The sequence below is a fragment of the Clupea harengus genome, chromosome 2 (assembly GCF_900700415.2).
Source record: "Clupea harengus chromosome 2, Ch_v2.0.2, whole genome shotgun sequence".
NCBI lineage: Eukaryota > Metazoa > Chordata > Actinopteri > Clupeiformes > Clupeidae > Clupea > Clupea harengus.
The window spans coordinates 26,487,188-26,501,015 of NC_045153.1; the positions used below are offsets into that span (position 1 = coordinate 26,487,188).

The 13,828-nt window shown below is 47.2% G+C and overlaps 1 protein-coding gene across 21 annotated transcripts in view; it reads left to right on the forward strand.

Moving 5' to 3' along the window:
* Positions 1–13,828, forward strand: part of zmp:0000001200 (dedicator of cytokinesis protein 9) — a 78,849-nt gene that overhangs the window by 30,448 nt on the left and 34,573 nt on the right. For 16 of the 21 annotated variants that reach the window (XM_031558909.1, XM_031558982.1, XM_031558966.1 and 13 more), the window contains exons 2-3: positions 7,016–7,132; positions 11,622–11,711. In XM_031558909.1, the coding sequence (XP_031414769.1) occupies positions 7,016–7,132; positions 11,622–11,711 (207 nt within the window). Of the gene's footprint in view, positions 1–2,157; positions 2,700–7,015; positions 7,133–11,621; positions 11,712–13,828 lie in introns of those variants that run through there. The other 5 variants (XM_031558974.2, XM_031558958.2, XM_031558914.2 and 2 more) reach the window with 4 other exon arrangements.

Below are 13,828 nucleotides of genomic sequence, written 5' to 3' on the forward strand. Positions count from 1 at the left end.
AGAAACAACACACCCCAGATATCCCACAAGCCCCCTCTCTCTCTCTGCAGGCAGGCTGACCGCCATGTGGGAATAGTGTGTAGGAGCAGCCGAGCAGAGCAGAGCAGAGAGGAAGTGTCTTTGAAATGCACTCTGCCTTATCTCCCTCTGCTGCTGATAGGAACAGAGAGCAGGCACATCAGCAGGTCCCGCTCCTTTGCTTCTCCTCAGACGAGCCATTATGGCGCTTTGATCAAAGGATCAACACATAGGAGGAGACGTGTCGGGGGAGACCTGGCGGCGGTGTTGTCGTGTCGGATCCACACCAGCTAGGGATGTTTCGTTTACGAGTCGAGTCCACACCCAGAAGCCATTCTGTTGCCATTCTGTTCTTAATATTGCGTTGAAGGAATGTGTTTTCTGCCTGTTGATTTGGCTTTGTGTTCTTGTAGATAATCCTCTGATTATTTGCTGAATAGAAGGCCACCACAGGCATGAACCACAGGATGATAAATACGCCAGAAACTATGACAGTGTGGTCCCAAAAAGATCTCACAATGTCGACCGTTGATGTAAATCACCTTTTTTACAATGTGTCTGTCTAGAGACCACATTGGGGAATTAAATAGCCTAAGGGATCGAGTAACAATAACAGGCCAGAGGGACAGTGTTTATCAGACAGGAAGGCACTGCTGAGACTCAGACTTGCACTTCCACCGCCATTGCTGAGAAGGAAGGCTGAGGACAGTAACTCATCCTGCCGTGAGGACCATCGGATCCCATAAGCCCTCTCAGACACTTCACTCTCACACTTCCTCTGTCATTCTCAGACATGGACCGTGGGCGTCATCGCTGTCCTGTACCCAGCCTGTGTAGCCAGCCTGTGTGACTGTGCTGCTAAAAGTGTAGTAGGTAGTTGTAGTTTTTTATGTGTGTTTACATGAGGGTCCTAAGCTTTGAGTTTCAGGGGCAGGTGACAGCTGGGGGAGGCTGTTAAACAGCTGTAGGTGCTCCAGTCAGAGGCGGTCTCCCCCCCGTCTGGTTTAAGTGGGGATCTGCTGTGTAAAGACACACACACACACACACACACACACACACACACACAACCCCCCACCTCCACTCACTTCCCCGGAGGAAACCTCCAGCCCTCTTCACACTGAGGTGGCCTGAGTGGGGTGTGCCCTTACAGGAATGCCCCTCCAGCAGATGGATCAACAATGTACATGCCCTCTCTCTCTCACACACACACACACACACACACACACACACACACACACACACACACACACACACACACACACACACACAGGAGACAAGCATAATCCCTCATATCATTGCAGTGGGACATCCAGTAGGCAGTTGTGAACAAAACGTTTCCACAGCCGAAGTATTGTGTCCGGGGCTATCATGAGTGAACTGTGCTGTTAACATTCAGTTCCATCTCTCTTCATTAGCACCAGCCTTCACCTTACAAATTCCATTGAGCATAAGCGCTAACACCAGCGCTTAATCTGGTCTACATTTGGAGGGAAGGACAATCTCGCTGTGGGCAGGGATGTTAGTAGTGATTTGATCGGATCTTATGACGCTAGACTAAGAATGTATTGTAGATAAGTTCATATTTAATGGCTTGCCTCCTCCTCGTCCAGGCCACAGACAGTTTGGCTCTTTTAAATGTGAGTCTATATGGGTCAGGATTTTTGAAGGCTTTTTTATCCCGAGGGATCTTGCTACAAGCTAAATCTGAAGTGTCTGGAGGCTTATATGTCTTTGACATGCGGCAAATCACTGGTCGCTGCTCCTATGGGTCTCCCTAATATGTCCAAATCTGTGTGCTCACTGCGAAATCTTTCTGTAGTGACTTTATGAGTCTAAATATGCTATGCTATGCTAAATATGCTACACACAATATTTATGAATGAGTTGCTGCTGTTTTTCTTACCTATGTATTTTAACAATAAGGCTACCTCTCTCTCAATATGCCTCACACACACACATTCATGTCTCTTTCTTCCTCCGCTTCTCCCTCTCTCACTTTCTCTCTCCCTCTCTCACTTTCTCTCTCCCTCTCTCACTTTCTCGCTCTCTCAGTCCCTCTCACATTTCACAAAATTGAAACAGTAGAACTTTTTCCCTCTTGTCCTGCACGAAGTCCGGTCTGTCTGTTCATAGGCAGTGGAATGTTCTTCTTTTGTCTGACTTTGTTAGGACTTTAGTCATTAACCTGCAGGTGGAACACATAGGGTCAGATGACTCCAGTCGAAGGAGGAGTATGCAGTCTGTGTGTGTGTGTGTGTGTGTGTGTCTGTGTGTCTGTGTGTGTGTGAAATTGTAGTAACTCCCCCAGGCAGCACAGCTGAGTGTAGGAGGGGCCGCCTCTCTCTGCGCTGACTGTGTGTGTGCGTGTGTCTGAGTTAGAGGCTGTGCATGAGTGTGTGAGGCTGGGTCTTGGCGAGTGAGCAGCCCACTGTAGAGTGTAAGGCTGCTCTGGAGAGCCACTTTAAACACGCTTCGCTGACAGGCACCGCGCGGCCGGACATGCTGGCCTGGCACTAACCTCAGGAACACCGCAAGGAGAATATCTGTCCAGGGAAAAGACTGTAACCATGCAGGGAAGAGCGAGCAAAACCCCTAAGAAGGAGCTGGTGATTGAGTCTCCTCAGCAGTACAAGAGCCTGGCTGCTGCTGAGGCGGAGGTGGAGGCAGTGCCACAGGTGGTGGTGAGTCACACATCAGATGGCTGGATGGCTTGGGACCCGCTTAACGAGATATATGACAAGTAGAATGAGGATTGAGTTTTCTGGCATGTGCTTTAATTGAAGTGACATTGTTTAGCTATTACTTTAAATGTGTGGAGAAGAGGTTGTGTTGTAAATTCACAACTTGAGTCATTATGTAGTGTGATTTAGCTCAGTTAAAATTGTGCGCGTGTGCGTTTTGTTTTTGTTACTTTAAACGTTGCTCTGGAAATCCAGAGCAGCCCTCTGCATGGGATGTGAGTTCTAATCCACACAATGACAGGGGCTCTGGTTTCAGAGGTGCTTTGTGTGCTCCGGTGGAGGGGAACCATGGACAGGGCAGTGGCCGGCTGTAGAGACGAGCCAGGTGACTGGAGGAGTTAATTACAGAACGTGACGCTTGTAAAATCACCCGCTCCCGCTCAAAAGTCATTCTCACCGACAGGAACAGATTGCCAAGTTTCACTTAGGACCTCTGATGGCTACTCTCACCAAAGTTCACCTTCACGGAAGCCTCAGAGTGCCATTCCAAAGGCATTGTTTTCTGCTCCTCAGTGGGCTCATAGCCAGACGTTACTTTGGAGGAGTGAGTGATCGGTCTGTAGTTGTGTCAGCTGTGAAGTCCCACTTCTCTTGAGAGTTTAACACACTGTTGAGTGTTGTTCAGTGGTGAGTGGTAAGTGAGTAAGTGGTTTCACTCTGGAGCGGACTGGAGGCAGAGCTGACTGACTCTGTTGGAATGTCTCCGCTGTCAGTCTGATGGGATAGTTGAAATGTGTCATCGATGGAGGATGAGAGAGATATTGAGCGAATGCGGTGAGCAAAGAAATAATTAAAACAGGCTTCTCCACTCCTAATGATTTGTGTCTCTTTGTCCATTGTAAGAGCAATGCCACCACACTCCTCCATCCTTAGGAAAAGTGTCTCCAGTCCTCAATTAAGTCTTGTTGCATTACAATAGATACCGCGGCAAAGGGTGAAATGTGGAGGATATTGGCAATTCTTTTCGACACTCCCAGACTGTAAGCTAATGGGCATTTCATCCAGAGGAATGTCAGCAGATGCAGCACACTGGCGTGTGGTCGCTCGTGGAGGTGGAAGGTGAAGATGGTGTTCCTGGGAGTGAATGGGCCTTTTTGCTGTGGTTGGCCTGGTCTGGTCACTCTTGTTTGGCATATGGAAGACATCAGCTCTGATGTCGAGGTTTGAGGAGTGGACTCCTGAGGGAGAGAGAGAGAGAGAGCAAGAGAGAGAGGGTGAAGGAGAGAGAGCAAGAGAGAGAGGGAGAAGGAAAGAGAGCAAGAGAGAGAGAGAGAGAAAGAGAGAGAGAGAGCAAGAGAGAGAGAGATGGAGGGAGAAGGAAAGGGAGCAAGAGAGAGAGCAAGAGAGAGATGGAGAAGGAGGGAGAGCAAGAGAGAGGGGGAGAGAGAGAGAGCAAGATAGAGATGGAAAAGGAGAAGGAGAGAGAGAGAGATGGAGAGAGAGAGAGAGATGGAGAAGGAGGGAGAGCAAGAGAGAGGGAGAGAGAAAGAGGGAGAGAGAGAGAGGGGGGGGAGATAGAGAGAGCAAGATAGAGATGGAAAAGGAGAAGGGGAGAGAGAGAGAGAGAGAGAGAGTGGGCGCAGGCATACCAGACCAGTGAGAGGATTAAAGCACAAGACTCAATCTTTACTGTCTAAGTGATGTCATCATAAGTAAACCATAAAATACAGCAGAGATTCAAGGCTTTTGTTTAAAATAGACCTGATCTCATTACAGTGATTTAATAGGTCCGATCAGTTTCAGGTTGTACCCTTTAAATGATATTGCCAGTTATTACTATATTAGTATCATAGACTGGACACTTTTACAAAAAGAAAAAAACTCCGACCTGATTCATTGTGTACACAAAAGCAGTTCCTGCAGTGGCTGGCTGATTATTAAGGGACAAAGGGAAATAAAACTCTATCACCTGTTAACCATGTGACACTTGGCTAGGGGCCCTCCAATCCAGCCTCTGCTCATTGCTCTGGTCACCACCTACGAGCTGATCATTAAACCACATCTACCCGGTAGGCATGGAGCGGGAAACGGGCTCCACTGCCATGCAGATACTCAACACAGCTGTCCTTTTGTGTGTGTGTGTGTGTGTGTGTGTGTGTGTGTGTGTGTGTGTGTGTGTGTGTGTGTCTAAGGCCAGTGTTTGGGAGCTAGTATGTCTTGCCTTGGCGCGGCCAAACACCTTGCACCATGATTCCATCAGCCGCCAGTGGAAGCAGTTTGTTTTTCTCTTGACTCTTTGTCTCCAAGCTGCGGGTGACTGCAGGATCACTGCCTCCTGAGCAGCCCTGTAATCTTCCTGACTCACCTGTTGTCTGCCTTCCTGCCTGTCTGTCTGTCTGCTTGTCTGCCTGTCTGTCTGCTCGCTCAACCACAGCCCATCCTCTCCTCCCCTCCCCTTTGTCTTAGTGTGGCACGTTTCAGACGAACCACCTTGTGTGTCATAAACCCTAAACCCTGTGTGTGGGCATGTTCTTGGGTACAGTCAATGCTTGTATTCATGCGTGCCTAAGCGCCCTCTCTCTCACCTGGACACTGTCTGATAGAGCCACTGCTTGCTGACACACGAGCGGCTGGGCTGATCACTATCAAACACCATCCTCGCTGTTCCCTGCTGAGAGAGAGAGAGAGAGAGAGAGAGAGATTACGGGGTAACGGGTCTGTGTCCAAGACTCTCCCTCTGAGGTCACTGGTCTTGTTTATCAGCCCCAGATGTGAAGGCAGTGTGCAGGGGCTGAACCTCAGATACTCTCCCACTTTAATAGCAGGCCAAGAAACTGCCTGACATGTGTACACACTTGTGCCTCATCTTCTTTACCTGCTCGGGCCTGTTATTACGATAAGGCAAGGGAGTCCGGAGACCCCTTCATCATGGTGCGGTGAATGTGTACGTCTGTGGTATGAATGTTTGTGTCTGCGCAGCGACATGAAATCCTTTCGTGGGTCTTGCAGAAACTCTTTCAGCTGTTTCTGTTTGTTTTGTTGTTGACCAGCAGTTGTTCAGTCATTTAAGGCTCTCTTGGCGGCCCGCCCTATCTTGCCACGATCTAGTGACACAACAGAGCTAGAACAGTTCATAAAACAGGATCAGGTTTGTTTATATTTGTTGGTGGTCTGTGCATTAACACACAGCATTATCATATTATTCTGTTAGAAGTTCCTGTAAGGCCCAGTGATGTTTTCATGCATTTCTGAGTGAACAGTTGGATCTTGTTTGTGTTACTGTTTCAGTGTGTGGGAAAGCATGATGTTAATGCTTCAGTGTGTGGGTTAGCATGATGTTAATGCTTCAGTGTGTGGGTTAGCATGATGCTAATGCTTCAGTGTGTGGGTTAGCATGATGTTAATGCTTCAGTGTGTGGGTTAGCATGATATATACCAGGGAGACGTGCCTGTGAGTGCCTGTGAGTTGGAGTCAGATGGACCCGCCCTTTTGCCTTTAGTGGGTCTGTCAGTATTCTTTGTGTGAGCAGTAACAGTCAGCACTGCATGTCACTGTTTGCTTAATGTACAACATGTGTGTGTGTGTGTGTGTGTGTGTGTGTGTGTGTGTGTGTGTGTGTGTGTGTGTGTCTGTCTGTGTGTGTGAAGCAGGCGTCAGAGACTGGTACCATCTGCCTGTTCGGAGTTTCACTCCCCACAAACACGCCACACCACACTTCCCACACTGCCCTCGATGAAAGGCACGACTCTGAGGGATTTTACAAAATGTTCTGTCTCTCTTTGAGGTTGATTCGGACTCAAAGAAAACAAAAGAAAAGAACAGAGGAGAGATGCTCTTTGAAAAGTTTACCCTGTGGAGTCATTCATTGTTGCGCAGGGCGGCCGTGAGTTGTTATCACATCTGCTGCGCATTGAGATGCTGCTCTCTGTCCAATCAGCCGACAGAGCTCCAGAGATTACAGCAACAATATCACTTACCACACACTTCCCCCACTCATCTCTCTCTCTCTCTCTCTCTCTCTCTCTCTATCTGCATGAAGTGAGAGTGAGGAAACTGCCTCATGAGCATCAGTGACACCTAAAGTAGCGGTAGGGACAGACTTTGTGAAGGAGGCCCTGAGCTTTGACCCAACTCCGTGAAGCTCCCTCCAGGAACATTCATTGTTGGTTCTTGTACTTGTTGGTTGTTGTTTTGTTGTGTCAACATGCTATTCCCCCTTAAGCCAGTCAACTCTCTCACGGCCATGTTCTCTGCCTCAGCACTACTGTCTGCATGCTCTAACTGGGGCTAATTTGTGGTTTGTTTGATTCTCCAGGCGAAGCCGAAGGTGATCGAGCCGCTGGACTATGAGAGCGTGCTGGTCCAGAGGAAGACCCAGATCCTCAGTGATGTCCTCAGGGACATGCTGCAGTTCCCTCTGGAGGACTTTCAGGTGAGAACCATTTGGGAATTCCACAGCAAATGCCCCAGCTTACTTTAGCTTAAAGGTGGTGTGGTGGTGGGGGATCTCCTGCCTGGGTGTTCTTGAACTACCAGAGAGGATACAGATTAGTGACACATTTTTAGAATTCATGGCTGTCACTTGGAGGTAGTTAACATTCCCACATGGGTGTTTGCTTCAAGGCAGTGTTTTAACAGGTTTATTTTGAGGGACAGCATGACTCTTCTATGAGCTACATTTCTTCTTAGCAAAACCCCGCTCCTCCAAGTGTCAATGTTGTCGCCGCTGAAGTCACAGATGGCTGTGTCTGACAGCTGTTAAAATAGAATCAGTGGTTGTTAGTCAACAACACTCTATGTCAGTGGTCCGGTAACGGAGCTATGCATTCCTCACCTCACTGTCATTTGAAAGTAACTGCTATTTGACAGGTCACAGAAGATGGTCAGATGCTATGTGTACATTTTATGAGAAGTACTTGGAGAAAAAGTTAAATGATCCCAGTTTACCACCAAACTCGCACTGGTAAAAAAGATGACTGCCAGTACTGTTCTCTTTTGAGAGCTGGAATTTCCATTTTATTTTGATCAAGAGGAAGGGTTGTGGCCGCTGGACACATCGCTGTATTTATTCCTGAGCGGAACTGTGTGTTGTGATAGAGGCGAGGTTATCAAGGTCTCCCTTCGAACAGAGCTCGGGCCACCATCAGACTTTCCATCAATAGCACATGTGAATCCTGAGCTGGAAAAGTTTGAAACCCAATCCTTGTCCAGCCCGCTAGCTTCAGGAAATGAGAACACACTGGAAGAGGGGAATGGGAACCACATCCACAAAGACCTGACCCCGACTGTCTCCCAATGAGATGGGGATGGAATTTCTATTATTTCTATTTGTCCAGTAGTAAGACTTTCCCTTGTTACAGTGTCCATTATGTTTTTAACAGCTTGCCTCATACCCTTTATTTTAAGGGGATTCTATTAAATGTCACATTCAGTCCCCTGTTATAGAATGTACAAAATGGCCACTGCTTTGCTTGGTTAGAACACCATGATATAGTGATATCACCGGTTGCTTTCTCTTCTTCCCCTTACTTTTATTTCCTCTCAATTTGGAATGTGATAGTTGGGCTTCCAAAGAGATTCTACAACCCACATTCATTTGAAGAAGCGTGAAGGGGATTGAGGTGACATACCCAGATGATTGGGTCGGGGTTTATCTCAGATTTTCTCTCTTGGCTGTTTGAAGTAAGAGGGGAGATCTGAGTTGGTTTAATGGCTGTGGAGCTCTGTGGTGTGGTGGGAGAGGGAGTGCAGTGTACAGTGAGGGTCTGGTGGGAGAGGGAGTGCAGTGTACAGTGAGGGTCTGGTGGGAGAGGGAGTGCAGTTTACACTGAGGGTCTGGTGGGAGAGGGAGTGCAGTTTACAGTGAGGGTCTGGTGGGAGAGGGAGTGCAGTTTACACTGAGGGTCTGGTGGGAGAGGGAGTGCAGTTTACACTGAGGGTCTGGTGGGAGAGGGAGTGCAGTGTACAGTGAGGGTCTGGTGGGTGAGGGAGGCTGCAGTGTGGTGCATCTGTGAAGGCCAGACAGCTTGGCAGCCCGTGGGACACAGCCTTGACCGTGCCTCTGTTCTTTCATGAAATTTGAGCTCCGGGCGGGTACAAACCTTTCGTTGTGGGGAGAACAACAGGTGATGCATGTGAGAGAAAGAGAGAGAGAGAGAGAGAGAGAGAGAGGGAGAGAGAAGTAGGGCGGGAGGCAGGCAGAGAGAATGACAAGACACCATGACTGAACACAACATCTGTTTGGTCCTAAATGAATCTCAGGCTCGTCAGCAGAGCGATTAGTCTCTTCCGCCCATACTCTACGCGTCGACCTCAGCTGTGGCAGAGGTGCCTCGCTGGTGCTCCGCTCTTCACTCCTCTCACAGACACCGATGACTGAGCACTGGCTATCTAGGCCAGCCCCTGTGGAATACATTTGATCAGTGCGCTGGGCTGCTGGCTGCTGTGGCCAGCTGCTCTGTAAATCCCGCTGCTGGCAGGCAGCCTCTCGCCTCAGCTCTGAAGACACCAGCAGACACGGCCCCCCACTCCCCCATCCCCCTTCTCCTCCCACCGCCCCGGGCCAACAAAACAAGGCCTTCCACCCAGGCGTGTTATCAAATTAGACGTCTAAGAACAGAGTCTCAGCTGCTCAAGAAAATGAGTGTTTTTTTTTGTTTTTTTTACCTTATCACCATATGGCTTTTATCAATGACACAGCGCGCAGAGGGAGCCAAGCAGGGGAGTGTTGTGTGTTTGATGTCCCTGGGTTCTGCCAGGACCTTGTGCACGTGGGATGGGTTTTTATTTAGGACAGTTCCCTCACAGAGTTCGCCCGCCCTGGCTGGCTTCAGACTTTGATCATCAGAGAGTTAGTGTGTTTTCAGTCAGTGTGTGTTTTCAGATCCAATTCAAGTTCAGAGATTTTACTAGGAATGAATTCATTAGAATTTCTGACACAGGTGTTAGGTTTATCTTGTGTTACCTTTTCTTAAAAAGATAAAAAAATGTATGTAATCTGAAAGTTAGCTGTGGACCTCTGTGGTGTGGATGGCCCCTGTCTGAGTGCAGCTGCATTCCAGCGCTGATGAGAGCCTTTCAGAAGATCCCGGCGGCTCTCCTCCGAGACTCGTTTCCCCCTTGCGCTTCCTCTTGCCCACTTCCTGGCTCCCTCTGGCCTGCACGCATGGTGCTCCCTGCGGCTGGCTTGGCCTCACGCAGATTAGCATCTCACTCGCAGGAAGCCTGAACTGTGGGGAGGAAGGCGAGACCTCTCAAGGTTCACAAATAGAACCTCCTCATTGTGTTTGGTGGCGCATGGGCCCGGAGCCATTGGCACCATGCAGGGGCTTCACAGCGTGGCTCCCTGGAAGTAGCCTTAGGGTTCATTTAAACTTTAAAAGGACAGGAATGTGTGAGAGTGCGTGTGTGCCCGCACTATGACCGCAAGTCTTTCCATTATCCCCTGACATCTGCAAAGTTGGTAATAGTTAAATTACTTTATAACTGTTTGAACAAATGGGACTGTTTTTAAATTGGATATAAATATTAAAATTGCTTTAACTGTAACCAGGAATCCTGTTGGAAATTATATTATCCTAATCCCTGGAGGAAATCGATTGATGCCCAAGTAAATTGAGTGAAACAGAGCTCATGGAATTTTTCATGATTTCCCTTCTGAAACGGAAAGGTCAAATGGAATTGTATTTGGGTCTCAGTTGTGATCTCTTTTTCCTCAGTTCAGGCTCTCCTTTGGTCGGATTTGTGTTTGGTTTCATTGGACTTGGGTTTGAGAGCCTGGCTGGAAAAGTAGAATAAATCTAAGCAGGGTCTTTGTGGAAGGGCTGCGTTAATTACAATAGCAGGGCGATTGGTCTGGCAAGGCAGAGAAGAGAAGTGATTTATTGAAGCTTTACCTCAGAGCTGAACAATTGGTTTAAGCCTGAAATATCCTTTAACTTCTTCAAGAACTCCCAAATCCTCCATGTCATTCTTTTTTGAGTGAGCCATTTTAGATAGCCTTTAAAAGCACGGAAACCATCTTTTTTTTTTGTCTCCAGAGGATGTGAGTCAGGTGGGGGTTTCTAAGCTTTGTTTTGCTGTCACATTAGCTTCTCTTTCACACATGGACAAGCCACATTTAGTGTTTGCATAAATATTACATCCACATCGTATACCACAGCCTTCGCTGAGGTTAAAGGGTGAACCTCACCACCACAGGCATCTGGACAGCATGGAAGTGGCTCTTTGTGTGTGGAGGTATGTTCCAAATGTGATCCGTATTTTCAAAACACTCAGAGGACAGGACTGCTCTGAAAGTCCCCTGGCCAAAAAGATGTGTGTAACTTGTTTGGATAGGACAGAAAAGCTTCGTGAATTATTGTGTGATAATTAAATTGGCCTTTCATTAGTGGAATGGTTCAGATTTTACTGGCAGAGAACCTGGGTCAAGAACACAAATCAATTATCTTCTTTGACCATATCCTGGTTGACTGACGCAGAAAGAGAGAGAGAAAGAGTAGGGGATTGAAGGTGTTTAGAGACAGAGAGTTTAGGTCCCTGAAGTGTTTGCTATATTTGATGGAAGACTGCCAGTTTGAGGGTGTGTTTGCAGGCTCTTGAGGCGAACAATGTGGAGGAGCATCCTGCCTCCTCTGGCTGTCCTCGTGAACCTCAGGAGGACCTGTGAGAACATTTGCTGTACTGAAATAATATTTGGAGTGGCGTGGGGCGAAATTATAAGCAGCTGAGCTCGCGCTGTCTTGTGAAAATGTCAGTTTGTGCAGTGATCATGTAAATGGACTTGGGAAATGAGACATTTCTACCCTGTTCCACACTGCAGTGTCTCTCTACGTTAGCATTGAAAGACATCGCACATTCTGTGAATTTGTTTAGACAGTAATGACACCTTCCTTAACATCTTCTTTGTTTCCATCCTACAGAAATCAACACTGAGACGCCAAATAAGGACTGTTTATCCTTCAGTGCCTGATAATGCAGAGAGGGAGGCTGAGATTCTCTTCGTCCAAGAGGTGAGAGCATTCCAAGGGCATTTACTTTGCAAGGCCAGCATGAAGCCCTTGTGCTATTAATGCAAAATTGACTAATGGTTTTATGACAAATGTTGGCATATGTTTTCCCCCTCATTATTATTTGTTGCTGCACCAGGCGGCCCAAAAGGCATTTGAGAGATACTTTCTGCGCGATTTTCACTCCAAACGTCTGACCTGGCTCTGATATGCATGGCAGGCCTCACCAGATAAGTGGATGTGGAAACATGTTGGACCGCACACTCTGCTCTCTGAAGATTTTCACTCTTTTGTTTATGGAGTCCCAAGCCCGGCCAAGCCACGCTTCCATTTCACCTAGCACATACTTTGTGACACAACGGTGTTTTATTGTCCTGGACACAACGGTGGAAGAATAATGACCCATTAATGGGAAACTATTCAAAAATGTTTCTGAACGCCAAAACAAGGGTGAAAATGTGATGAGTAGCTGATGAGTTGGATGAGGTTTATGCGCTAAAGCCAGTTCCTCCCATCATGTTTGGATTTTGTTGTGGCATGCTCTTAACATTGAGAGTCAGAAATGAGGTATATTATGTTCATGGGGTAAATACAACTGATCGCACCTATGACCCCATCACCTCAGTGAAGTAGATGGGAGTAGAGAGAGCCAGCGTTTGAGTCATGAGGCCTGGTGTTCTGTACGTGCTCTCGGTCAAGCACAACTTGACATCAGGGGAACAGCTGCGTGGAGGGCCCCTCCTACAGACCGCCCCATTTCCCGTTCTCCTCCTGATCAGGTTGTCACTCGTGAGCATGAGGACTCATTTCTCGTAAACCCCCACACCCCTGTTCTTAAACATAAATACGATGATGCTGTACATATGACTGGAACAGTCTTAACAGTGAGCAGATGTGCTTCCCTGAGATTTGGGAGTAGACGCGTGTTTTTTTTCTTCTTGTTGTTGAGAGCCTGAGCTATGGGTTGCACAGGCGGCTCTGCGAGTCTCTCTCTGCCTGCCACGGAGCAGGGGCTCCTCTGTGAAAGCAGCTTTTGTCTGTTGAGGAGGCTCCCCAAACCAAACACAAGTGCTCTGCCCCAGCCTTCCCATAACTGCTCAATGACTCCTGTTTGTAAGGGCTGGTGGAGCCTCAGTGAACAGCTGTTTTGAAGCTGACTGTGTTGTAATTGTGTTTAGATTTAGGACTGTGAATTGTTTTGGACACACCCCAAGTCGTTTTTGTGGCTCGCATGAGTCAAGTTTCTAATTTAGATTTTATTAGTTTACAGTATCCAACATGATTGACAAACAACGTTTTAGAGGCCAAACAGAGAAGTCTAGGTGTGTGTTTCACTTTGTTTTTCACAGTGTGGTTCTACCTTTTTTTTAATTGGTGGACAAGCAGCAAAGCTGAGCATCAGCAACCGTGCAGTGAGAACGGCGGGGATACCGATATTTGCTTATTCCATTGACACAAAGCGCAAATCAAGCATAAAGGGGGTTGAGTGGCTGATATAGAATGACTTAATTGCCACATCAACTAATTAATCACAGTGATTTGACCATACCTTATTAAGGTTCACACAGAGCTCAGTGATTTGACCATCTTATTAAGGTTCACACAGAGCTCAGTGATTTGATGATACCTTATTAACGTTCACACAGAGCTCAGTGATTTGATGATACCTTATTAACGTTCACACAGAGTTCAGTAATTGTTCCAACAAAATAAATTTCCCTTAGAGGAGACAGAGGTGTTTGTGCGGGAAGTCTGCCGGACACAGAAAAAGGCGTTGCTTTGAAGAACTTCATTTATCCATGGAATTCCCACATCTGTGCGCAAACACACCCCAGCATTGCGCTTACTCACCCATGTCTGCGCTTAGAATCTAGCTCATGTTATGAAATTAGAAAAATTATTTTGCCAAGTTATTAAATTAGTTTTAGGTCATGTGTGGCAGACTTTGCGTGTTGCCAGCCCATCAATGGAATTAGGGCCCATTATTTTTCTACCTTTTCTTTCTTTCTTTTTCTTTTCTTTCTTTCTATTCATCTTTTTCGTCTTCTGCCATTGGAGTCTATGGCAGCCCCTAGAACCATTTGGTAAAAAGTTTTGAAATCTTCACAGGCCACAAATTT